This window comes from Podarcis pityusensis (assembly GCF_964106645.2).
Source record: "Podarcis pityusensis genome assembly, chromosome: 10".
NCBI lineage: Eukaryota > Metazoa > Chordata > Lepidosauria > Squamata > Lacertidae > Podarcis > Podarcis pityusensis.
In genome coordinates, this window is record NC_138035.1 from 4428392 (window position 1) to 4452182 (window position 23791).

At 51.1% G+C, this 23791-nt stretch overlaps 1 protein-coding gene across 1 annotated transcript in view; it reads right to left on the minus strand.

The window, feature by feature from the left end:
* Positions 1 to 16860: 16860 nt before the first annotated feature.
* The window catches only part of LOC308486260 (uncharacterized protein), a 48437-nt gene continuing 41506 nt past the window's right edge, over positions 16861 to 23791 (minus strand). Inside the window, exon 4 of the mRNA XM_081022871.1 lies at positions 16861 to 21529. Coding sequence (XP_080878997.1) covers positions 19422 to 21347 — 1926 coding nt within the window. The 5' untranslated portion in view covers positions 21348 to 21529 and the 3' untranslated portion in view covers positions 16861 to 19421. The remainder of the gene's footprint in view (positions 21530 to 23791) is intronic.

Here is a 23791-nt window from a genome sequence, read left to right on the forward strand (position 1 = left end):
CCTCTGGTTCCGCCCGTCCGCTGGGGTCTTGCCCTTCCTAGACTCTTCTGACGCTGAGTCCCCTGAATCTTCCCCCTGCCTCTGGCGGGCTTTAGGACCTGGTTCCCAATCCGGGTTTTCTGCTGTCCCACGCGCCTGTACATTCGAACTTGGCGCGCACGCCCAGCCGGCAACCTTCCTCCTGACCGTTACACTGCTCCTGTCACTGCTTCCCCCTTCGGGGGGGCTAGCTGGACCTGACCTCCCCTCCGTTCCCCCACTCTCCGATAGAGGCGTGGTCAGCCTCCTTCTGGGAATCTTCCGATCTGCTGGAGAAGCTCATGGAATCTCTCGGGTCACTGTCATACTCCCCTACGCTGCCCTCAGATTCTTCCCCTTCGCTCTCCATTTCCTTCCTCCCCTGTGCCTCTGTTCCTGAGCCCCTGACATCCATCCCCCCCTCAAAGCCCCCCTTCCCCCCTCCCCCTCTTCGGGTGCGGGTTCCGGGTGCTCCATTGCTGTGGGGGTGAGTGCAGGATACCGTTCTTTCCCCCTGGTGTGCAGCCGGCCAGCTGGATCCGGCCAGCCCGTAATGGGCTCGTCGACGTCAATCTCCTCTGCTTCCATCTCTCTGCATTCGTGCTCGAACCCGGGATCCTCCCCCAACACGTCCATGTCCTTCCCTCCCCCTGTTACCTCAGGAGAAGTTGCGTGTAAGGGCCCCCTCAGCAGTTCCCTGCTCCACCCCACCTCCGGTTGATCGTCCCACCAATAAGAGCGGTCTGTGACAAACCCCGAGAGTGATCCCTCTGGGGAGCTTGTTTCTGGCGCCGTTTCCTCAGCTGATGAGAACCCCTGGAACGTGCTGGCTGAAAGTGTGGGTGTGAAAAGACAGTCGTCGAAATAATCTGCCGGCATAGGTCTGTGTGGGAAGAGTGCATGGAACTCGTCTTTGAGGTAGTGCTCCTCCACGGCATAGTACGGTACCCACCTGTTGGTGCTGGCCGGGGTATCTTCCCTGGCGAGGAGATATTCAACTCCCTCTTCCCCCCATCTCGAGTCTAAAATCTCCGTGACCTCGTTGAGTGGCACCGCCCTCGGTGACTCCTCCCCTGTTGGCGATTTTCTGAGTGGGTCTGGTGCGTTCCCTGGCGCCTGAAACCTGTGGGGTTCCTTGTAGGGTGTGAGCACTGACCTATGAAAGACCGGGTGCATTCTGGAGCCCTCCGGGAGTGTCAACCGGAAGGCCACTGGGTTGATTTGTGCCTTGACTTGGTAAGGCCCTAGCTGCTTGTGTCTGAGTTTCTTCTTAGCTAACGTTCTGGCCGGCACTGCCTGGGCTGCTAACCAGACCCAGTCCCCCAACTGGATGTCTTCCCCGACTCTCCTGTGCCTGTCTGCCTGCATTTTGTAGGCGTGTTTTGCTAGTTCCAAGTGCCTTCGGAGTTGCTCGTGGACCTCCTGTAACTCTGCTGCCAAGTGCTCTGCTCCTCGTGGCTCCCCCTCCCCCTTCGTCTCTAACCCCGGGAAGGTTCTGGGATGCCGCCCATTGTTGGCGAAGAACGGTGTCACCCCTGTAGACCCGTGCTTCGTGTTGTTGTAGGCAAACTTGGCCAGCGGTAGGTAGTCCACCCAGGTCGAGGGCTGTTGATTCGCGTAGCATCGCAGGTACTGCTGCATGATGGCGCTGACCCTCTCCGCTTGTCCGTTGGTCTGCGGGTGTCGTGCCGACACTAAGTTGATCTTGACGTTCAGGATGCCCAGTAGCTTCTGCCAGAAGCTCGAGATGAATTGGCGACCCCGGTCGGACAGGATGGACCGCGGTAAGCCGTGAACTTTGAACACGTGGTCTATGAACAGCTTGGCGATCTGTTCCGCTGTGGCCACCTTCGCGCAAGGAATGAAGTGCGCCATCTTGGTGAACAGGTCTATGACCACGAGTACCGCTGTTTTGCCTCGCGAGCTGGGCAGATCTCTGACAAAGTCCAGGGCCACTTTCTCCCACGGTTCGAGCGGCGTCTGTAGCGGTTCCAGCAGTCCCGCCGGCTTCCTGTGTACTGGTTTGGCCCTTTGGCATGTGTCACACCTAGAGACGTAATCCGCAACTTCTCCCCTCATCTTGGGCCACCAAAAGTCTCTGGCTACTAATTCCGCTGTCTTGTCCTTGCCGAAGTGCCCAGCGCTGGGCGCGTCGTGTAACTGCTGCAGGACTTTCGCGTGGAGGTCGTCTCCCGGCACGTAGAGAGCCCCTTTGCGGAGGAGCAGTCCGTCGCGTATCTGGAACTCGTCGTCCTTCGCTGTGCCTCTTCGCACCTCCTCCATCTTGGATTGTGCGAACGAATCCGTCTGCAGCGCGCGACGCACCACGTCCAGTTCCACGGTGGCTGAAGCGCACGCCCACGCTTTCGGTGCGAAAATATGTTTGGCCGCCACCGGTGCCGCTTCCTCGAGATACTGCGGTTTCCTGGATAGTGCATCCGCCATGACGTTGTTGTCTCCCGGGATGTATTCTATCCGGAAGTCGAAATCCGCAAAGAACTCCGCCCAGCGGATGTGTCTCTGGTTCAGGAACCACGCCGTGCGCCAGTACTCCAGGTTCTTATGGTCCGTGCGGACCTGCACTGTGTGTCTGGCTCCGATGAGGAAGTGCCGCCACGCCTTGAAGGCTGCATGAATGGCCAGCAACTCCCTGTCCCAGATGGTGTAGTTCTGTTCCGACTTGCTGAGTTTCCTGGAGTAGAATGCGCAGGGCCTCCAGTTCCCTTGCGGATCTTGCTGCAACAGGACCGCCCCCACCGCTCTGTCCGAGGCGTCCGTTTCAACCCTCATTGGTTTGCTGGGGTTTACGTGTAGCAGCTGTTCTTCGGACGCGAAGAGACGCTTGAGTCTCCGAAAGGACTGCTCCGCCTGGTCCGTCCAGGTGAACTTCTTCCTCTTGGAGCTGAGGGTGTCCGTGATGGCCGCCGTCTCCTTCGCGAACCCCTTGATGAACTTGCGATAAAAGTTGGCGAAGCCGACGAACCTCTGGACCTCCTTCCGATTGCGCGGGCTCTTCCAGTCCAACACCGAGCGGACCTTGGTGCTGTCCATGGTGAGTCCCTTGTCGGACAGCTTGTAGCCCAGGAAATCCACCTCCGTCATGTCAAACTGGCACTTCTCCAGTTTGGCGTAAAGTCTGTGCTCCCGTAGTCTCTGCAGGACCTCCTTGACATCTCCCTCGTGAGCCTCCTGCGATTCCGAGAAGATCAGGATGTCGTCTAGGAAGCATACGCACTTCTTGTAGAGGAGTCCCGCTAACACGTGGTGCATGAAGGCTTGGAAACAATGGGAGCCATTTTGCAGACCAAACGGCATAACTCGATATTCATAGGTGCCTAAAGGCGTAAACATGGCTGTCTTCCACTCATCGCCCTCCCGCATGCGTATAAGGTTGTACGCCCCTCGTAGATCCAACTTGGTGAAGATTCGTCCCTTCCTCAACGTCGCGAGCAGGTCGTCGATCTTGGGCATGGGGAATGCTGTGGGCTTTGTCCTGGAATTGATGATTCTGTAATCAACTACCAGCCTCCGTTGGGGCGTGTCTTTCTTCTTCACAAAAAACACGGGACTGCCCCCCACTGCTTTGGATTCTTGGATGAATCCCCGCTTCAAGTTGTGATCTATGAACTCCCTGAGTTCTTGCAGTTCGTCTTCCGACATGGAATACAGTTTTCCAGTCGGCAGCGTCGCCCCCGGCAGGAGGTCAATCATGCAGTCGTAGGGCCGGTGGGGAGGCAGCTTGTCCGCTTCCTTCTCACAGAAGACCTCCAAAAACGCCTTGTACTTGTTGGGTACCGCTTGCACCATGCCTAGGCGTAGCTGTGGTTCATCCTCTTGTCCCTCCTCTTCCTGGCTGGTCCGGATGCAGTGTTCTGCGCAGTAGGAGGAGCAGAAGGTTAATTGCCGCTGGTACCATGCTAATGCCGGGCTGTGTCTATCCAGCCAACTCATGCCCAACACTATGGGCGTGTCCGACAGGTGGGTGACGTTGAAGCTGATGACTTCGCGGTGATTTCCAATTTGCATTACCATAGGCGGTGTTTGCTGTACCACCTGTCCTCCCAGTAGCTCTCTGCCATCGACCGTGACGACGTTTAGGGGCATCGTGGCCGGTAGGAGCGCTATGCGATGTTGCCTGATGAAGTCCACTCCTACAAAGTCTGCATTACTACCAGAGTCAATGGTAATAGGGACTTCCAGGGCGAGTCCATTGGGCAGCTGGAGCGATGCGGTGAGTTGCACCACTGGTTTGGGTGGGAGGGGGTCTGTGGGCTGTAAAATCTCTGGGGACTGCTTCACTGACTCGCCTGGCTGGGCCCCAGTGCCTCTGCCTCCAACCAGGCTTCGTCGTTTCCCTGCAGCTGTTCCCCCTGCTGAACTGCTCCCCTTACTGTTGCTGAGGCTGCAGTGTGCCTCTGGATCCTCTGGGGACACTCTTTGGCCATGTGCTGTGCACTGTCGCAGATATAACACTTCCTGCTCCCTCTAGGAGCCTTCGCCTTGACTGCTCCTGGTGTTTGGGTTCTGGTCGCTGTCTGAGCCCTGGCACCACCTATCTCCATCGGCTCTTCTCCCCCCCCCCCCCCCAGTGGAGGCGTGGATTGCGCGCACCCTGTCTCTCTGGGTAGGAAGGGAGTTGTTCTGGCTGGTGTGCATGCCATACGTCCCTCATCCCTGCTCCAAGGGCGTTCTTCCAGGCGCACCCCTATCGCCAGCGCTCTCTGGACGACTTCTGTGGTACTGTTAGGTCTCTCCCCCCTCGCCAGCTCATCTTTCACGGCCCCATTTAGTCCCTCCCAGAACAGATCCCTTACGGCAGCGGACTCCTTCTCCCAGCCCAGCACATTTACTAACGCAAAAAAGCGGGAGTGATATTGTCTCACAGTGGCTTTGCCCTGCTTCAGCCCGTGCATTTCCCTCCTGGCCACATCCACATCTACCGTTGATTTAAAACAATCCCCCATAGCCTTGATAAACGCTTTTGAATCTTGGAGGGCGGGATCATTTTCGCACCATAAATTGCGCAGCCACGATTTAGCTTCCCCATGCAGGTGAGTTATTATGAAGCCTACTTTCTCCTCCTCATCTCTAAAGTCTTTCCGAAGCAAATTGAGCGCGAAAACTATGTCTGCTCTGAAGTTAGGATACTGCTGCAGGTTCCCGTCAAAGTGGGCTACGATGCTGCCCCCCCTCTTCCCGAGGCCAACTCCCTCCGGCTTGGGTTCCGGCAGCCCCTCTTTGCCCAAACGTTCCCACCTGGTTTGCAGATCCCGGCAGAGCGCTACTGCTTCTTCTTCTCTCTTTCTGGATGCTGTTACTTCTGTGTAAAGCCTCGTGACTGCTTCTTGCAATTCTGTAACTTTCTCCTCCGTAGTCATCTTTGCCTATCTTCGTGAGCTCGCAAAACACCGAGTTTTGCCCCTTGCTGCGCCAACTCACGCTGCGAGGGTTCAATTCTATAATTTTGGGAGACGGAGCTTACTGTCAGAGCTGCCCGAGGTCCCAGCTCACAAAGGACCAACGCCGGTTCGTTGTTATATACAAAAGTCTTTATTGAAGTTCAGTTTTGCTTTCACAGCCGCAGCGCGCAGCTCTACGTCTGAAACGCTAGACCGCTGAAGCTCCGTCTGAATCTCCTCCCCCCAGACACCAGTTTAAGACTCTGGCCTTGCTCCACCTCTTCCTTTGCTCTTTCCTCCTCTGGTTCCGCCCGTCCGCTGTGGTCTTGCCCTTCCTAGACTCTTCTGACGCTGAGTCCCCTGAATCTTCCCCCTGCCTCTGGCGGGCTTTAGGACCTGGTTCCCAATCCGGATTTTCTGCTGTCCCACACGCCTGTACATTCGAACTTGGCGCGCGCGCCCAGCCGGCAACCTTCCTCCTGACCGTTACACTGCTCCTGTCACTGCTTCCCCCTTCGGGGGGGGCTAGCTGGACCTGACCTCCCCTCCGTTCCCCCACTCTCCGATAGAGGCGTGGTCAGCCCTGACTCATCTTCTCTCCCTGCTGGAGGAGACGCTGGCCCTGACACATGGGACTCTTCCCCCCCACTACGCTCTGGTGGGGAAGCTGGTCCTGATCTCCCGTTGCTGCTTTGGGAGTCCCCACTGGCCCCTTGTTTCTGGTGCGTCCCCCCTGGGACCCCCCTTGCCCTGACCATCGGCGCCTCCTTCTGGGAATCTTCCGATCCGCTGGAGAAGCTCATGGAATCTCTCGGGTCACTGTCATACTCCCCTACGCTGCCCTCAGATTCTTCCCCTTCGCTCTCCATTTCCTTCCTCCCCTGTGCCTCTGTTCCTGAGCCCCTGACAAATACATAAAACAGTAGTGCTGTTTACATCATACGTCAGTGAAAAATTATGCAGAATATTTGTCCTTTGAAGAAAAGACCACCAAGTATCCAGTGGCCCCTTCAAAGCTAATGAAAGTGTAATGCCTGGAGCTTTTGGGGGTGCAGGACCAGGAAAGCTCCTGCCACCATTATCCTTCCCCTCCCATGCTTCTTCTTCTTTAATTACTATATCCTAATTTAAAATAAATATATTTATGAAAAACAGATGTACATACAAGTGAACAAACATACAATCAAACAAACAAATAACAGAAAAATCAAGCAAACCACCACACTATAAGATATAAGAAGATTAATATAATTATCATCATATATACTCCTGGTATTGAACACAATTATAAAATTTATAGAAATTTAAAACTGACTTCCAATTAATTTCACTGTACTTTGTCTATCCATTACTTTATACTGCACAGTTACATATTTCTTATATAGTTTCTTTTTACCTCCCTACAAACTTATATTTATACAATACAGGGATCAGTCTAATTCTGCCAAGATGTTTCCTTTTATTCCATAGTTATCTAAATATTCTTTGAAGATTCTGCAATCCTTATATGCTTTTTTACATCTATAGTTGTACCTTGGGTTACAGACGCTTTAGGTTACAGACGCTTCAGGTTACAGACTCCGCTAACCCAGAAATAGTACCTTGGGTGAAGAACTTTGCTTCAGGATAAGAACAGAAATCGCATGGCGGTGGCAGCGGGAGGCTCCACTAGCTACAGTGGTGCTTCAGGTTAAGAACAGTTTCAGGTTAAGAATGGACCTCCAGAACAAATTAAGTTCTTAACCTGAGGTACCACTGTATATGAAGCCACTGGGAGAGATTATCAGGGCGTTGGGACTGGGTGTTCACCAGTATGTGGATGATTCCAAGTTCTTACTCTCTTTAAAATTGGAACCAGGGAAGGCAGTAAATGCCCTGGATTGGTGCCTGTAGGTGGTTTGAGGATGGATGGCGGCTAACAGATTTAAGTTGAATCCTGACAAGACAGAGGTAACATTTGGGGGGGACACAGGGCGGGCAGGTGTGGAGGACTCCCTAGACCTGATGGGGAAACTGTGCCCCTAAAGGACAAGGTACGCAGCCTGGGGGTCATTCTGGACTCACAGCTGTTCATAGAGGCGCAGGTCAGTTCTGTGGAGTTTGGAACTGACAGGGTTAAAACTCCGTGGTGTCCTGTATCTGGGAGGAGCATGACGCAGGGAAGTGCGTCACAGGCTTTGTCTGTGAGAAGTGCTTTCACTTCTGACTGAGACAGAGAGCAACAAGCAGCTTGGCACAGAGGCTGCGTATGTGTGCTTTTGGGCACAGAGAAAAATGCCGGAAAGCTCTGCTGGAATGTGACTGATTTATGGCTTGTAAATAAACGCTACTAGAGATAAGCACCGATCTGTCTTTGGACTTGATTTATCCCTCATCTTACACGGAGCAGGACCGCTGCTGCTCTGCTCCCTGCCTGGGTCAGCTTCAAGCTTCCGAACAGAGCTGCACAGGGGAAGCGCTGGCTGGACGGCAGGGTCACTTTCAGAAGAGGTTATGGACGGTCCGTGTTTCCTGACACGTGTGAGAAGGGAGGAAGGCTGCCAGCTGTGAGCTGCTTTGAACTCCTGCCAGGAGGGCAGTGGGAGAATGCTGGAGAGCGGAGCCAAGAGCCAAGGGAGGCTCCTGCTTCGGAGGTCCAGCTTGCTGGCAACTTGTGAGTACGCTTGAAGCCCCGGGGGAGGAGATGGCTGCTGCTCAGGCACAGCAGGGCCATGAAAGCTTCAATATCCCCTTCGAAAGGCTGCATGGGGCCAATTGGGAGGCCTGGAGTAAGAGCATGCACCGCTGGCTGGCAGAAAGGAAGCTGTGGGACTGCACCCAGGCCGATCCAGTCTTTGCCCAGTCCAGTGAGAGGTCTGCAGAAGCTTCTGAAGCAGACGTGGCTGCTCTGGAGAGAGAGCAAAAGGTGCTAGCCATTTTAAAGTCCAGCGTTGATACTTGGCTGTTGCCAAAGCTCCAAGGGAGGAAGCCCTGGGTCACGTGGCAGGCACTGAAGAGGGCATGTCAAGCCTCAGTGGGAGCCACACCAGAGGGGGCTGAGAGTTGCCCAAAGAAAGCCCTATGTCCAGAGGGGGCTGGAGCTGTTTTGGGAAGCTGTGTACATGCTTCAACACGTCTGTGTGATGGACTGTGTGCTGGAGAGAGGCTGAGAGCTGGGAAGAGGAAGGCAGTGGCAAGCTGTTCCTTAGGCAGCAGAGCACCCACGAGAGGGGGTGCAGGCCAGGCAAGCCGTTCCAAGAGCTCTGAGAAAGCCAAAGTCTCCAAGAGTTAAAATAAAAAAAATTCTTCCAGTAGCACCTTAAAGACCAACTGAGTTAGTTCTAGGTATGAGCTTTCGTGTGCATGCACACTTCTTCAGATACCAAGTATCTGAACTAATACCTAGAACTAACTCAGTTGGTCTTTAAGGTGCTACTGGAAGAATTTTTTTTATTTTGACTATGGCAGACCAACACGGCTACCTATCTCCAAGAGTTGTTTGTGCTCTGAGGCGACGTCCAACAGCGCTGGGAAGCATCTGCTAGAAGCCCAGGCTGCCAAGGACACCGGCTGGCGTGGAATGTCAACAAAGCAAGTTCCCAGAGCGAGGCGTGGGAAAGCAGCAGGCCTGGAGGAAGACAAGGCGCCTTATCACCTCACAGCTGCGTTGGTATCTCTGGGAAGCTGCGAAAGCCCTAGTCGGGGGGAGGCTGTGGCCATGGCAACCAGGAAGGACACTGGCAGTGGGGGTGCGACCAACGCCATGGCATCTTTGGAAAACAGCCAAAGAGACACTTTTTCTTTTGTTGTCGACAGTGGAGCTTCGCATTGTTTAGTGGCCTCCAGAGAGCTCCTGAGGAACTGCAAGACAGTTAAAACTGCACGCTCTGTTATCTTAGCAGATGGGTCTCAAAGACCTCTGACTGAATCTGGGTCTTTGTTTTGCTCTTTTCTAGGTTGTGAAGTGCAAGCTTTTGTGGTCCCAGAACTTGCCCATTCTCTTTTAAGTGTGCCAGTTCTTACGACTGTTGGAATTGATGTTTTGTTCTCTAACAATTTGTGCTCTTTTTACAGGGATGGGAAGAAGATCTACAGTGTTGAGAAGAAAGACAGGCTCTTTCTGGTGGAGATGCCCATTGAAAATGGGGCTGGTGGGAAAATGGGGCTGGTGGAAAATGGGGCTAGTGGAGAGTCCATTGATGGTGCCCAAGTGCAGTGTGCTAATGTCCCACCACACCATGATTGTATACACTTATGGCCCAGGAAATTTGGACACGCTGGGTGGTCACTTGTGCGGAAAGCAGCAATGAACACAATTGGGTGTAGGTTCAAGGCATGTGACAGATACCTAGATTGTCAAGCCTGTAAGCAATCAAAGGTCACAACATGCACATACCCCAGGTCAGAGAGGAGAACCAGTAAACCTTTTGAACTTGTGCATGCAGATTTGTCAGGACCCATGCCCACACCTTCTTTAGCTGGGTCTAAATGGGTTCTGATTCTGATTGATGATTTTTCGAAACATTCCTGGCTATTTACGCTTAGATGCAAGTCAGAAGCAACTGCACTGATCAGAGATTGGATCACAGCGGTAGAGCTGCGTTTCTCTACCAGGGTGGTTTCCTTTCAATCTGATTGCGGGGGGGAGTTCACAGGTTCTGCGCTGCAATCGTTTTTCAGGCAGAAAGGTATCAGTCATTGTTTGACTGCCCCCTACTCTCCGCAACAGAACGGAGTGGCGGAGAGGAAGTTTCGCACTTTACAGGAATCAGCGAATGCTATGTTGGCAGACTCGGGTTTGCCACAGCGCTTTTGGGCTGAAAGTTATAAGACAGCATGCTTTGTGCAGAACAGGGTGTTCAATTCAAGTGTAGGAGACACACCGTACTTTCTGCTTCATGGGAAGAAACCGAAGGTGGACTTTCTGCACATTTTTGGTTCTCAGGCTTGGGTTTTGGTTCCAAAGGCCATGCGCAGAAAGGGTGAGCCAAGGTCTAGGAAGATGATCTTTGTAGGCTATGAGCCGAGTTCAAAGGCGTGGCGTTTCGCATACCCTACTGGCAACCAGTCTAAGCTGCTTATTAGCGGCAGTGCTGAGTTTTGCGAGCAGAGTGGGTGGAAACATCTTCACGGGAACCCGGATGTTCTGTTAGACTCAGGTGATGAGGAGGAGGAGGAGGAGGAGGCTGAACCTGTTGCTGAGGCACAGAGTCCAGAGCAGGGATCTCCAAGGCAGAGCCCCAAACCTCTCCAAAAGGGAGTCCCAAGACCCCTCCACAGGTCTCTGTAAAGTCTGAGCCAAGGAGTGAGCCATCCTCGCCAGCAGAACCAGCTGTACGCCCGAAACGGCGCAGCAGGTCAGAGGGGGAGGTTTCTGACACAGGAGATGGTAGGGCTGATCCAGGTGAATCAGGCGCAGGTCCAGAGTTCACGCTGAGGAGGTCAGCTAGATCAACCAAAGGTAAGCCTCCTGAAAGGTATGAAGCCACTAGTGTCTGGGTTGGTGTGGCTAGATGTGAGCCTGAATCCTTTGAGGATGTTCAGAAGTTGCCTCAGGAAGAAGCTAGCAAATGGCGTGAGGCGATGCAGAAGGAGATGAACTCAATGGAGTCTCTTGGTGTGTTCTCACTCACTCAACTGCCGGCTAACCAGCGGGCTGTTAGTTGTAGGTGGATTTACCGCTTGAAACCCACAGAAACGGGAGAACCACAGTACAAAGCGAGATTAGTGGCACGTGGATTCACACAGAAAAAGGGTGCCCACTTCACAGAGGTCTATTCGCCGACCTCAAGAGCGGAAACTTTGAGAATGCTTTTGGCGATAGCAGCACAGAGAGGTTGGAAGGTGAGTCATTTTGATGTAGATGTTGCCTACCTGAATTCAGATCTCCAGGAGGAGCAAGGCATCGTGTGGCAGTTGCACAAATCCATCTATGGATTACGCCAATCTGCCAGGAATTGGAATATGTGCCTACATGAAGCCTTAGAAGAGCTAGGTTTTAAGAGGTCTGTTGCAGACAGTTGCCTGTACCTGAAGGGGTCAGGAGAGACACAGGAAGCGATTCTTGTGTTCGTTGATGATATCTTAATGATGGCACAGACGAGTGAACAGGTGAAGAAGTTTGCTAGGGAGCTTGGAAAGCGGTTCAAGCTGAAGCAGCTTGGGGATGTCAAATCCTACTTAGGTGTTCAAATAGCGAAGACTGAGGATGGTAGCTTTTTGCTTTGCCAGAAAGGTAAGATTGAACAGTTGCTTGAGAAGTTCAGAATGTCTGATTGTGCAGGTGCCAGGTCACCCATGGAGGCTGGATACGTAAAAGAATGTCAGCAAGCAGAACGCGTTGTGTTCGAAAATACTGAAGTGTTTCAGTCAGCCCTAGGGAGTTTGTTGTACTTGTCCCAGTGGAGCAGACCTGACATTGCGTTTGCTGTCAATCTGCTCAGCAGGGAAGCATCAAACCCTAGTGTGCAAGCCTGGAATGGCATAAAGAGAGTTCTGAGGTATTTGCAGGAAACCAAAGACTTTTGTCTTAGATTGCCAGCTCAAGGAGAAGTAAAGCTGACTTGCTTTGTGGATTCGGATTGGGCTAACTCTGAAGACCGCAAATCAGTGTCAGGCCTAGTGGTGAAGTTAGGGGACTCAGTAGTTGGGTGGAAGTCCCGGAAGCAAAGTCTCATAGCGCTTTCATCTACTGAAGCTGAGTTCAGTGCGCTATCAGATGCTTGCAGAGAGCTGGAGTTCTATGTGTGTTTGGTCAAGGAAATCTGTGGAGAGAATTGTCTGCCTGTTGTGGTGCATGAAGACAATCAACCTTGCCTCAAATTGGCTGAGACGGGGCAATTCAAGGCGAGGACTAAACATTTGGACATACGTTTCCGGAATGTATGTCAGAGCGTTCATGAGGGGCTAGTTGCTCTGAAATACTGTCCCTCAACAAAGAACCTCGCTGATGGTTTCACAAAACCATTGACCTTCCAGAAGCATGAGGAGTTCTGTGAGGGTCTGTGTATGGGGAAAGCATTGTTGGCTGTTGTCCCCAGATGCAGGACAAGAGGGGGTGTGGAGTTTGGAACTGACAGGGTTAAAACTCCGTGGTGTCCTGTATCTGGGAGGAGCATGACGCAGGGAAGTGCGTCACAGGCTTTGTCTGTGAGAAGTGCTTTCACTTCTGACTGAGACAGAGAGCAACAAGCAGCTTGGCACAGAGGCTGCGTATGTGTGCTTTTGGGCACAGAGAAAAATGCCGGAAAGCTCTGCTGGAATGTGACTGATTTATGGCTTGTAAATAAACGCTACTAGAGATAAGCACCAATCTGTCTTTGGACTTGATTTATCCCTCATCTCACACGGAGCAGGACCGCTGCTGCTCTGCTCCCTGCCTGGGTCAGCTTCAAGCTTCCGAACAGAGCTGCACAGGGGAAGCGCTGGCTGGACGGCAGGGTCACTTTCAGAAGAAGTTGTGTGTCCAGGGCAGCTGTCTGCCAGTTCCATCTGGTACGCAGGCTGAGACCCTACCAGCCTAAAGACTGTCCACCCACAAACTCTCATTCACATACAGTCTGTAAATTTGGAAACATCACACACCTGACCTGTGTTAATACTAGCAGTCTTTGGCCTGTATAGGCACACCCTGCGTATAGAGCCTTCAGCCACAAACACTGTATATTATGAAAATGGGTCCTGCGACTGTGAAGATTCATGCAGTCGCTGTCATTGAATGATGATCGATTGTATCTCAGCTTGTCAGTCTCTCTGACACTGCCTTAAAGAATAAGAGGAATAGAAATGCTTTTGAGGTGCAACTTCTATATCAGCCCTGAGAGCCATTCCATGGACTCTGCACCCCTGTTTCTGATGACAGGTGTACATTATCCTCATCCTCAATGAAGCAGGCAGTGGAAAAGACAATAAAGATGGAAGCCTGAGAGAGAGGAAAAGGTTCTTGGCTGCTTCCTGGGTGGGATTGCGGAAAGAAAGAGCCGCTTCTGAGAAGGCCTCCACCCTCCTCTCTTCCATTTGGAATTTCCTTTCTTCTCCAGGAGGACCCGCGGGCGTCTCCTCAAGGACTGGTCGTCCTGTATCTCTCTCTCCCCGCCCCGCCCCCCCTGCCAATGCTGCCCTTCCCTGCCTCAGGGATGCTCCCCTTCCCAACTTCCTCGACCCCCTCCCTCTTTCCCTGAGTCTCCCCTGCACCCAGAGGCCGCCTTGGCGGGGCTCGGCCCTCGCCCTGCACGCCCAATCTCTCCATCCAGAGGACACCCCCCGCCCAACACGTGCCACACGGGGGTCTCTATCCAGGCGTCCATCGCGCCCGTTAACCGTTTCATGGCCCGCCTTTCTCCGTGCAGATCCCAAAGGGCCCCAGGGATGACTGTGCGGGGGAAACGGGGCAAGGAGGCCTTCGTGGGGACCCCCTGGGTGGGGGTCCCATGTCCGGCGCTGCCAAGGCGCCTAAGGGGCCCACGAAATATGCTTTTGGGAGCTGGCGGGGGTCTCTGGGTCCTTTTCTCCCCCCCCCCCGCGACCCCTTTACCTCTTTGTCCTCGCTCCCGATTCTCCTTTCCTTTCCTGCAACATCCACGGGGGGGTGTCCTCCCCTGCCGCCCCTCCTCCCCTTTCCGAAAGCGCGCTCCCCCCTAGAGCTACGGCGCAAAGCAGCAATCCGGCGCAGAAGAGCCACTTCCGGGAGAAGCAGGCAGTTTGGGAGGAGGGTTCATCGCCCCCCCTATTCCGGGAACAGACGTCGGGTGGCGAGGCGAAGGAGCAACATATAGGGGAGGGGATTTGGGGTTGTGGGGGCGGGGTGAGAGAAGGATGTGCCGGGAGGGGAGGGAAAGAATTGAGACGGGACGGGGAGGAAGGTTATTCCCCTCCCGTTTTCCTCCTGTAGATCAGGAGAGCAGGGGAGGGGCTGATCCTGGCAATCCAATTACAAATTGGGGTCCCCCACCCCACAATGTTTACATTGCAAAATCCTTCCCTCGCCCACCCCACGCCATGAGCCGTGCGTCCGTGCTTTAGGTATTGCCGCTCTTCAGACCAGGATGGGGGGGGCAGTTATACGACTCCCCAAAAGTCCAAGTCCCCACCACAGCCTCGGCCTAAGGCCAGGACTATGACCGTTGACACAGGCACCTTCCATTTTACAACAGCGAAGAGGCTCAGAGAAGCAGCCTATACAATTGTAGCAAGAAGCGGATACCATGAATAGTACTGTGTCCTCCGAGTATCCAATATAGAAAACTGTAGAAACGTCAAATACCGGTAATCGCCCCAATTCAAGGGTTTGATCGATTTCCTGGTTCCCACGACTAATGACTCCTCTGGAATTTGGGGATCTCGGGCTCCCCCTGACTCCATAATCCCTTAGGAGGCAGGAGGCGATGCAGGGCAGCACATGCCCCAGGCAGAAATCCATCGGATTATGGATTATTCTGGTACTTTGGGGGAAAGGTGTGGGAAACTGGGGCTGTTGACAGGGGTGGGTGACGGGTCCATGTTTCTGAATGCCAAAGACTCCTACTTTGTGACAAATCTGTGATGCATCAAAGATGCTGTGGAAAAATGTATTGTGGAAAATGGGGAGAAGTCTTAAAAATCCATGCAACCATCTTCTTGGGGTTCCTGCTCTTGGTGTGTTTGAACCTTGTTGCAACAAATAAAGATCAGGTCAACTGACTGCTGTTTTGCATCTTTAACTTGGCTGGAGACTCCTTCTTTTGCTGACCGGAGGGACCCCCGGGGAGTGGCACCCTTACTAACTGGGCAGCGGAGTAAATCAGCACCCCGGGATATTTTCCTTCTCAACTCTTTCCCACCTGAGCCTCACCCCCTTACCTAAAAGCCAGACACAACACAATGTGACAGGAGTGTGACTCCTGCCCTCAGCAAACATAATAGCTCCCCCCTCCCCCCACTGGAGCAAAGCAACCCTGGGATGCTGAGGTCCCCCAGTCCTTGAAGTGAAAAGGGGAGGGGCTTGGGAAACCTTCAGGGAGCAGGCGGGGAGGGGGCTTCCCAGGCTCCAGAAGTTCATTCTCAGTTATTCCTCCACACCCTCTCCTCCTGCCTCTCCAGCTTTCCTACAGCTTCTTCACTTGTGGGGAAGCTGTGGCCCTTGCACAGGGGCCCCTTGGGCCTGATCCTGCAGGGCTTACCTGGCATTCCTCCAGCTGCAGGTGAGCCCCCCTTTCTCCTTCAAGGTGAACAGGGTTTCCCAAATTTGGGTCTCCAGCTGTTTTCGGACTACAGCTGCCATCACCCCTAGCTAGCAAGACCAGTGATCAGGGATGATGGTGGAAAAGATCGTAAAATAGCTCCTTCTCCTTACGGGATGCACAAGGAGCCTGTCTAGGAAACAGTCGGTCTCCCAACAGTCAGAGAAACTAACAGAGACCAACCAAGGTAATGCTGGCTCAAAGCGGCTGCTATGCCTGACCTTTTATTAAGGTAAGAAAGGTAAAGGACCCCTGGACGGTTAACTCCAGTCAAAGATGACTATGGGGTTGCAGTTCTCATCTCGCTTTCAGGCTGAGGGAACTGGCGATTGTCCACAGACAGCTTCCTGGTCATGTGGCCTGCAGGACTAAACCACTTCTGGTGCATGACAGAAACCAGAGCGCACAGAAACACCGTTTACCTTCCCGCCACCTATTTATCTACTTGCACTGGTGTGCTTTCAGACTGCTAGGTTGGCAGGAGCAACGGGAGCTCACCCCATTGCGGGGATTCAAACTGCCAATCAGCAAGACCATGAGGCACTGTGGTTTAGACCACAGCACCACCCACATCCCCCCTGATCTTTTATTAATAGACCTTCTGCAGCAGGGTCTGAAGCCACTCACGCAGGAGGAAGGTGGGAACTCTGAACAAAAGAAAGACCATACTTTTATAAATTTCCACCCCACCATTTCCCACCCTTGTAGATCTGTCATGGAGGACGTCAGGAAGGAGGTGCCGCAGGGTGAGGTTACAGGTGAGGATCGTTTGTGAAGTGGATGGTGATAGTGACATTATTCATGTGTTTGCAAAGTACCTGGTGCTGGGGTCTGGGCTGCACCCATTCTGTTAATGGCTGTCCCTTTTGTGATGCTGCAGGAATGGACAGAGGAAACAGCATTGGAAGCAACAAGCAGTGCATGTATGGGCGTTCACAGTTCCCACTGTTGTGCTAAGATGTGTGGAATGTGATCCATCAGAAGCAGTACAAGTCAATCTGAGACAGATTGAATTGTATAATAGTGAGAGGCTCACACAAGCCTGCAACCAGTTATCTGCTGTGCATGTAAAAAGGGGAATGCGCTCTGCTTCATAAAGGAAATTGCTGCCGCAAGTTTGGAAGGATATTAACAAACAATATATCCTCTCCTGCCACCCTGAACATTCCCACAAGTTGCTCCCATCTTAGTGTCAGATTAGAACTCTTACTGGGAGAAGTCAGTCTTTATTTGTGAAGGGCTGTTACTTTGTTTGAAGAATGGTTTATTCAATAAAAGTGTCTTAGTCATGAATGGGTGTTTTTTTATATACTGTAGACCCAGTAGACGGCAGTGTGGAGTTGTCTATACTGGGTCTGTCATGACAGCAACAGTTACACTTTGTTCCAGTTATTTTGTACAAAGTTTTACAAAGTCTGTTTAAGTAGCACATTCAAAGCATTACACAGTACGTTTGTGGAATCAACATGACCACGTTAGAGGCAAGGCTTTACACTTTTGGGACTATAATGTATACATTTTCTTAATAACAATCACAGAAACATAACAGAGAATCCGCCTCCTTTTCCATAGACAGTACATGAATGGGAATTCTAGTCAGGCTTTCGAGGTGGCTCTGGCAAGTGAGCCCAGCTGCATGTGACAAGGGTGGGGAGGAATTCCTTCCTGTCAATCAGCTTTGCGTATAGGGGTGAGTGACCCTATTCCTCTGGCAGGAGCAATTGTGAGGCTTCCTCGCCCGCTTCCATTCAGCTCTGCCATCCCCAAATGGCAAGTCTCCTTCAGCGCTTCTGGGAGCAGACAGGCTGGAAGCTGAAGGGCTTCCCTTGGAGTAGGCTTCGCTTCGCTTTCTGCTGACCTCAATCTCTGTATTTTTAATGTTCTGTTGGGTACCTGCAGCTCCTCATTCTCCCTCTTGCAATAAGGCTTGGGGGACAATCTCCCATTATATTGCAGCATTTTAAGTCTTCTTCAGAATGCGCAGGGGGCAGGGATGATGTTCTGGTGAAGAAGCAGTGTTTGGAGATCATGCGGTGGTGGGGGTGAGAGAGTTTGGTGCAAAAACCAGTCACACACAGATGCACCCGTCTTGCATGCTTGAGTAGAGCAACTCCAGGGCATGAGCTAAGTAGCAGCAGGGTAGGGACCACATTCAGAGCAATTCCCACGCTGAGGACAAAAACACACACAGAGGCAGCAGGACTTCTTCAGTAATAGTTTACTGAGCTTTCAAAGCATACAGTTCTCACTGGGTCCACAGTGAGGCACAAAACTTAGCTCCTGAGAGCAAATCCAGTTTCAGCAGTAAAAAAATACAGCACACAGGATATCTAAGTCAGGCAGACACACCGGCAGAAGGGAGCAAGGGAGGAAAGAGGCTGGAAGGACACAGGGCAATGGATGTGTGTCTTTTGCTTCCTGTCGTCTGGGAGAGAAGTCAGCAGCGTAGCATCTGCAGGGATTTCACGAAGCAAAGCTTTCTGCCGGCTGCTTCCAGGCACATCCCAAAATACACACTGTGATTCGCAGTGTATTGACGTATCAATTGTTTTTCAAAGGTTATCGGGATATGGTCTAGAAACCAGCATTGGATAAGATATCAATATATCGCCCAGCCCTAATCCTCACCCACCACCAGCAATCCATATTCACCCTCTCCCCTTCTCTATCAAAAGGTAAGGTAAAGGTAAAGGGACCCCTGACCATTAGGTCCAGTCGTGACCAACTCTGGGGTTGCGGCGCTCATCTCGCTTTGCTGGCCGAGGGAGCCGGCGTACAGCTTCCGGGTCATGTGGCCAGCATGACTAAGCCCCTTCTGGCGAACCAGAACAGCACACGGAAACACCGTTTACCTTCCCACCTGAGTGGTACCTATTTATCTACTTGCACTTTGACATGCTTTCGAACTGCTAGGTTAGCAGGAGCAAGGACCGAGTAATCGGAGATCACCCTGTCACGGGGATTCAAACCACGGACCTATGGTTTAACCCACAGCGCCACCCGCGTCCCTGTCAAAAGGTACTTTATATCTAAAATTATTCTCATTATTGTGAGACATTACCTTCATTTAAAGAAATACAGCACACAGGTACACGTACCAGCAGAAGGGAGCAAGGGAGGCAAGAGGCTGGAACGACACAGGGCAATGTGTTTTGTCAGGGAATGGTCTGAAGCCGAATATGGGGGAATCCATTCTCAAGGAGATCAGCTTTCCTCAGAAGAAGAGATGGAGGGGGAGAAACGGCCCCCCTCGTTTCCAGTGGTCTCAGAAGCAGGGAGAGACACAGACACAGTGAAGATTAGACAGGAGTTACCCAGTTTGAGATAATGGCAACACTCAGCTGGGCCCTGAAGCCGGAAGCCGGATCTCCTCTGAGTTCATTGCTGTGAAGAAGAGGGGACTCTGAGAGGAACATGTCCCGCACTCCATACATCTAAATGGGTTCTCCCATCTGAGACTCCCTTGATGTTTCTTAAACACTCCATTATAACTAAAGCACTTTCTGTAATCCTTCCATTTAAACTGCTTCTCCGCTTTGAGTTTGTTGATGGTTTGTCGGGTTTCAACTCTTAAAGTTCTTCCTGTCCATGAGTCTGTTGATCATAGAATCATAGACTCACAGAGCTGGAATAGACCACAAGGGTCATCGAGTCCAACCCCCTGCCAAGCAGGAAAATGTAGGACCTCCCCTAGGACTGAACCTTTATTTCCTTTCCTGAAATTTATATGGTTTGTCTCTTGGGTGCGTTTGTTGGCGTAAATTAAAGGGTTCCACTCTGACTGAAGCTCCTTCCACACGCCATAGATTTAAATGGTTTCTCCCATGTGTGTCTGCTGATGTTTTCTAAGATTTCCACTTTGACTGAAGCTCTTCCCACACTCCAGGCATTCAAATGGTTGCTCCCCTGTGTGAGTCCGTTGATGTCTTCTAAGGCTTCCATTATGAAGAAAGCTCTTTCCACACTCCATACATTTAAATGGTTTCTCCCCTGTGTGAGTCCGTAGATGAATACTGAGGTGTCCACTCTGACTGAAGCTCTTTCCGCACTCCATACATTTAAATGGTTTCTCCCCTGTGTGAGTCCGTTGATGTGTTCTAAGGGATGCATTGAAATTAAAGCTCTTTCCACACTCCATGCATTCATATGGTTTTTCACCTGTATGAGTCCGCTGGTGTAATTTAAGGCTTCCATTCTGACGAAAGCTCTTTCCGCACTCCATACATTTATATCGTTTCACCCCTGTGTGAGTCCGTTGATGTGTTCTAAGGGATGAATTGGAATTAAAGCTCTTTCCACACTCGATGCATTCATATGGTTTTTCACCTGTATGAGTCCGCTGGTGTAATTTAAGGCTTCCATTCCGACTGAAGCTCTTTTCGCACTCCATACATTTATATCGTTTCTCCCCTGTGTGAGTCCGTTGATGTATATTGAGGTGTCCACTCTGACTGAAGATCTTTCCACACTCCAGGCATTCAAATGGTTTCTCCGCTGTGTGAGTCCGTTGATGATTTCTAAAGCTTCCATTTTGATGAAAGCTCTTACCGCACTCCATACATTTAAATGGTTTCTCACCTGTGTGAGTCCGTAGATGAATACTGAGGAGTCCACTCTGACTGAAGCTCTTTCCGCACTCCATACATTTAAATGGTTTCTCCCCTGTGTGAGTCCGTTGATGTGTTCTAAGGGATGCATTGAAATTAAAGCTCTTTCCACACTCCATGCATTCATATGGTTTTTCACCTGTATGAGTCTGCTGGTGTAATTTAAGGTGTCCACTCTGCCTGAAGCTCTTCTCGCACTCCATACATTTATATCGTTTCTCCCCTGTGTGAGTCCGTTGATGTGTTCTAAGGGATGAACTGGAATTAAAGCTCTTTCCACACTCCATGCATTCATATGGTTTTTCACCTGTATGAGTCCGCTGGTGTAATTTAAGCTGTTCACTCTGACTGAAGCTCTTTCCGCACTCTATGCATTTATAAGGTTTTTCACCCGTGTGAGTCCGTTGATGTCTTCTAAGGACGCCATTCTTACTGAAGCTCTTTCCGCACTCCATACATTTAAATGGTTTTTCCTCTGTGTGAGTCCATTGATGTGCTCTAAGCCTTCCATTATCAGTAAAGCTCTTTCCACACTGCACACATTTATATGGTTTTTCCCCTGTGTGAGTCCGTTGATGTGTTTTAAGCCTTCCATTTTTACTAAAGCTCTTTCCGCACTCCATACATTTATATGGTTTCTCCCCTGTGTGAGTCCATTGATGACATCTAAGGTCTCCATTCTGACTGAAGCTCTTTCCGCACTCCATACATTTATATGGTTTCTCCCCTGTGTGAGTTTGAAGATGAATATTGAAGTGTCCACTCTGACTGAAGCTCTTTCCGCACTCCATACATTTATATGGTTTCTCCCCTGTGTGGGTCCGTTGATGTATTCTAAGGTCTCCATTCTTACTGAAGCTCTTTCCACACTCCATACATTTACATGGTTTCTCCCCTGTGTGAGTTTGTAGATGAATATTGAAGTGTCCACTCTGACTGAAGCTCTTTCCGCACTCCATACATTTATATGGTTTCTCTCCTGTGTGAGTCCGTTGATGTATTCTAAGTTTTTCATTTACCCTAAAGCTCTTTCCACACTCCATGCATTTAAAAGGTTTTTCGCCTGTGTGAGTCCGTTGATGTGTTCTAAGGCTTCCATTGAAACTGAAGCTCTTTCCGCACTCCATACATTTAAATGGTTTTTCCTGTTGGAGGTCGTTGATGCGAGCTATGTATGCTCATTCAGTGAAGCATATTCCACATTTGACACATTTTAATTTCTCTTCCTAATTAAACTGAAGGTGCCCGATCCCCTGAAGTTGTGACTGTCTTCTCCTTCACCTTCTTCAGAGTGGGAGGAAAGGAAATCCTGTTTGGGTTTCAAGGAAGAGAACAAAGGAAAAGAGAGCACATCAGATGCCATTAGCACCACCTCATATTTCAACATATCCTACATTTCCCCGCATCCTACCCTTGTTCCAAATTTTTAGGAAATGAAAATGCAATGTCATCAAATGATAGCAATGCATCAGCAACCTTTCATAATCCTCAATCAGCAGCATGATAAAGCAGCATGATATTGGAATGCAGACTTTTCAAACCAATTGTTTCCTCACCAGGAAAGGCAGCTGCTCTCTGTCCATGAAAAGGCCCTCTCTTTCTCTGGTCCATCATTCCTTTGGACATTTCCCATCCTCTGCAACATAATCCTCCATCCACCTCTGTCTCTTAATGAATCACCTGCACAGTCCCATTGGCCTCAGGAGGTCCATATGGACTATTATGTGAGACCTAGGTCTATGCCTTTTCCAGGGACTGTGGTCTGGGTTAGTCAGAGAACTAGTGACAAGTCTTGGTGCTTCGGGTCAGCTGAATGGGTGCTCAGGGAAGCTCCTGTTCTTGGAGATGGACCTCCGTCTAGATGCCTTGCATTGCATGGAAAGAGAAGGAGAAGCAGAAGGAAAGCAGCTGACACATGGGAATCCCAGACGGAGAAACCCACCCTCATTGCTCCTTATAATAATGAGGTGCAGCCTGATCTTTTCCTGTCTCCTGAATCAGGACTATCCTAAAATGACACTTACAAATCTGAATACTAAAGGCAAATAGATAACTGTAATTAATGGAAACTTCATCCTTGAATATGTAGTATTGATTCATTAACAGCCTGAAGTTATGTTGTTTCTTGAGAAATAAATTTATTCCTGATCTGTCTTAAATATCATAATTATAGGATGGCTTGGGGTGTTAGGGTAGTACCTTTCGTGGACGACATGTAGTCCACCTTGTGGGGTAATTTTTCCACCATTGGTCCCCACCCTGCACTCAGCTCTCACCTGTGGCTTCCAGAAGCTGTCAGCATGCAACAGAGGCAGCGATCCAAGCAACGGCTTCAACGGGCTGGCTAAACCAGGTGAGGATATCTGCTGGGTATCAAATTCTTGGTGGGTTGGGGAATTCTGCTGCAGGTGAAGGCAGACCCTGGTGGATGGAGAGGAGAACAACAGTGAATCCCACAGTCAAAAAGGCAGATTCCGCCCATGCTGCAAAGGAAAGTGAAGGGCTGATGTGATTGTCTACCAGGGAAGGAAGCCCATCGAGAAGGAAAACTCTGATCCTAAACCTTCACTGCCTTGTGAGTTGTCTTCAGGAGAAGAGAAGGCTATGGGGGAAAATGAAAGTCTTGGCCCTGAAGCTTTTGGAGGTGCAGGACCAGGAAAGCTTCTGCCACCATTATCCTTCCAATTGGGATTCAGGCCTCATCATGGGATGGAAACTGCCCTGGTTGCGCTGCTTGATGATCTCCAATGGGCTAGAGACCAAGGGGAAAGCTCTTTCCTGGTTTTGCTGGATCTCTCAGCGTCTTTGAAGATCTTTGACCATGGTATCCTTCTGGACCCTCTAGGGGAGCTGAGAGCTGGGGGCACAGCTGTGCAGTGGTTCCCCTCCTTCCTCCTGGGCCATGTCCATAAAGTGGTGTTGGGGGATGAGTGTTCAGACCTCTGGGCTCTCACTTGTGGGGTTCCTGAGGGCTCCATCCTCTCCCCCATGCTTTTTAATATCTATATGAAGACGCTGGGAGAGATCATCAGGGGGTTTGGGTTGGGTGTTCCCCAGTATGTGGATGATACCAAGCTCTACCTCTCTTTTACATTGGAACCAGTGAAGGTACTGTATGAGTGTCTGGAGGCAGTTGAAGGATGGATGGTGGCTAACAGATTGAGGTTGAATCTTGATAAGACAGAAATACTGCCCCAGGGGGAAAGGGGGCAGGCAGGTGTGGGAGACGCCCTAGACCTGATGGAGGTAACTGTGCCTCAAAAGGACCAGGTGCACAACCTGGGGTTCATTTTGGACTCACAGCTGTCCATGGAGGGGCAGGTCAATTCTGTTCCAGGGCAGTTGTCTGCCAGCTCCATCTGGTACGCTGGCTGAGACCCGCCATGCCTGGAGACTGTCTCCCCAGAGTTGTGCATATTCTGGTGATCTTCTGCTTGGACTACTGCCATGTGCTACATGGGGCCATCTTTGAAGGTGACTCGTAAACTGCAACTAATCCAGAATGTGGCAGCTAGACAACAGAATGAGAGCAGCCGCTGAAACAACATAACACCAGTCCGAAAGGATCTTC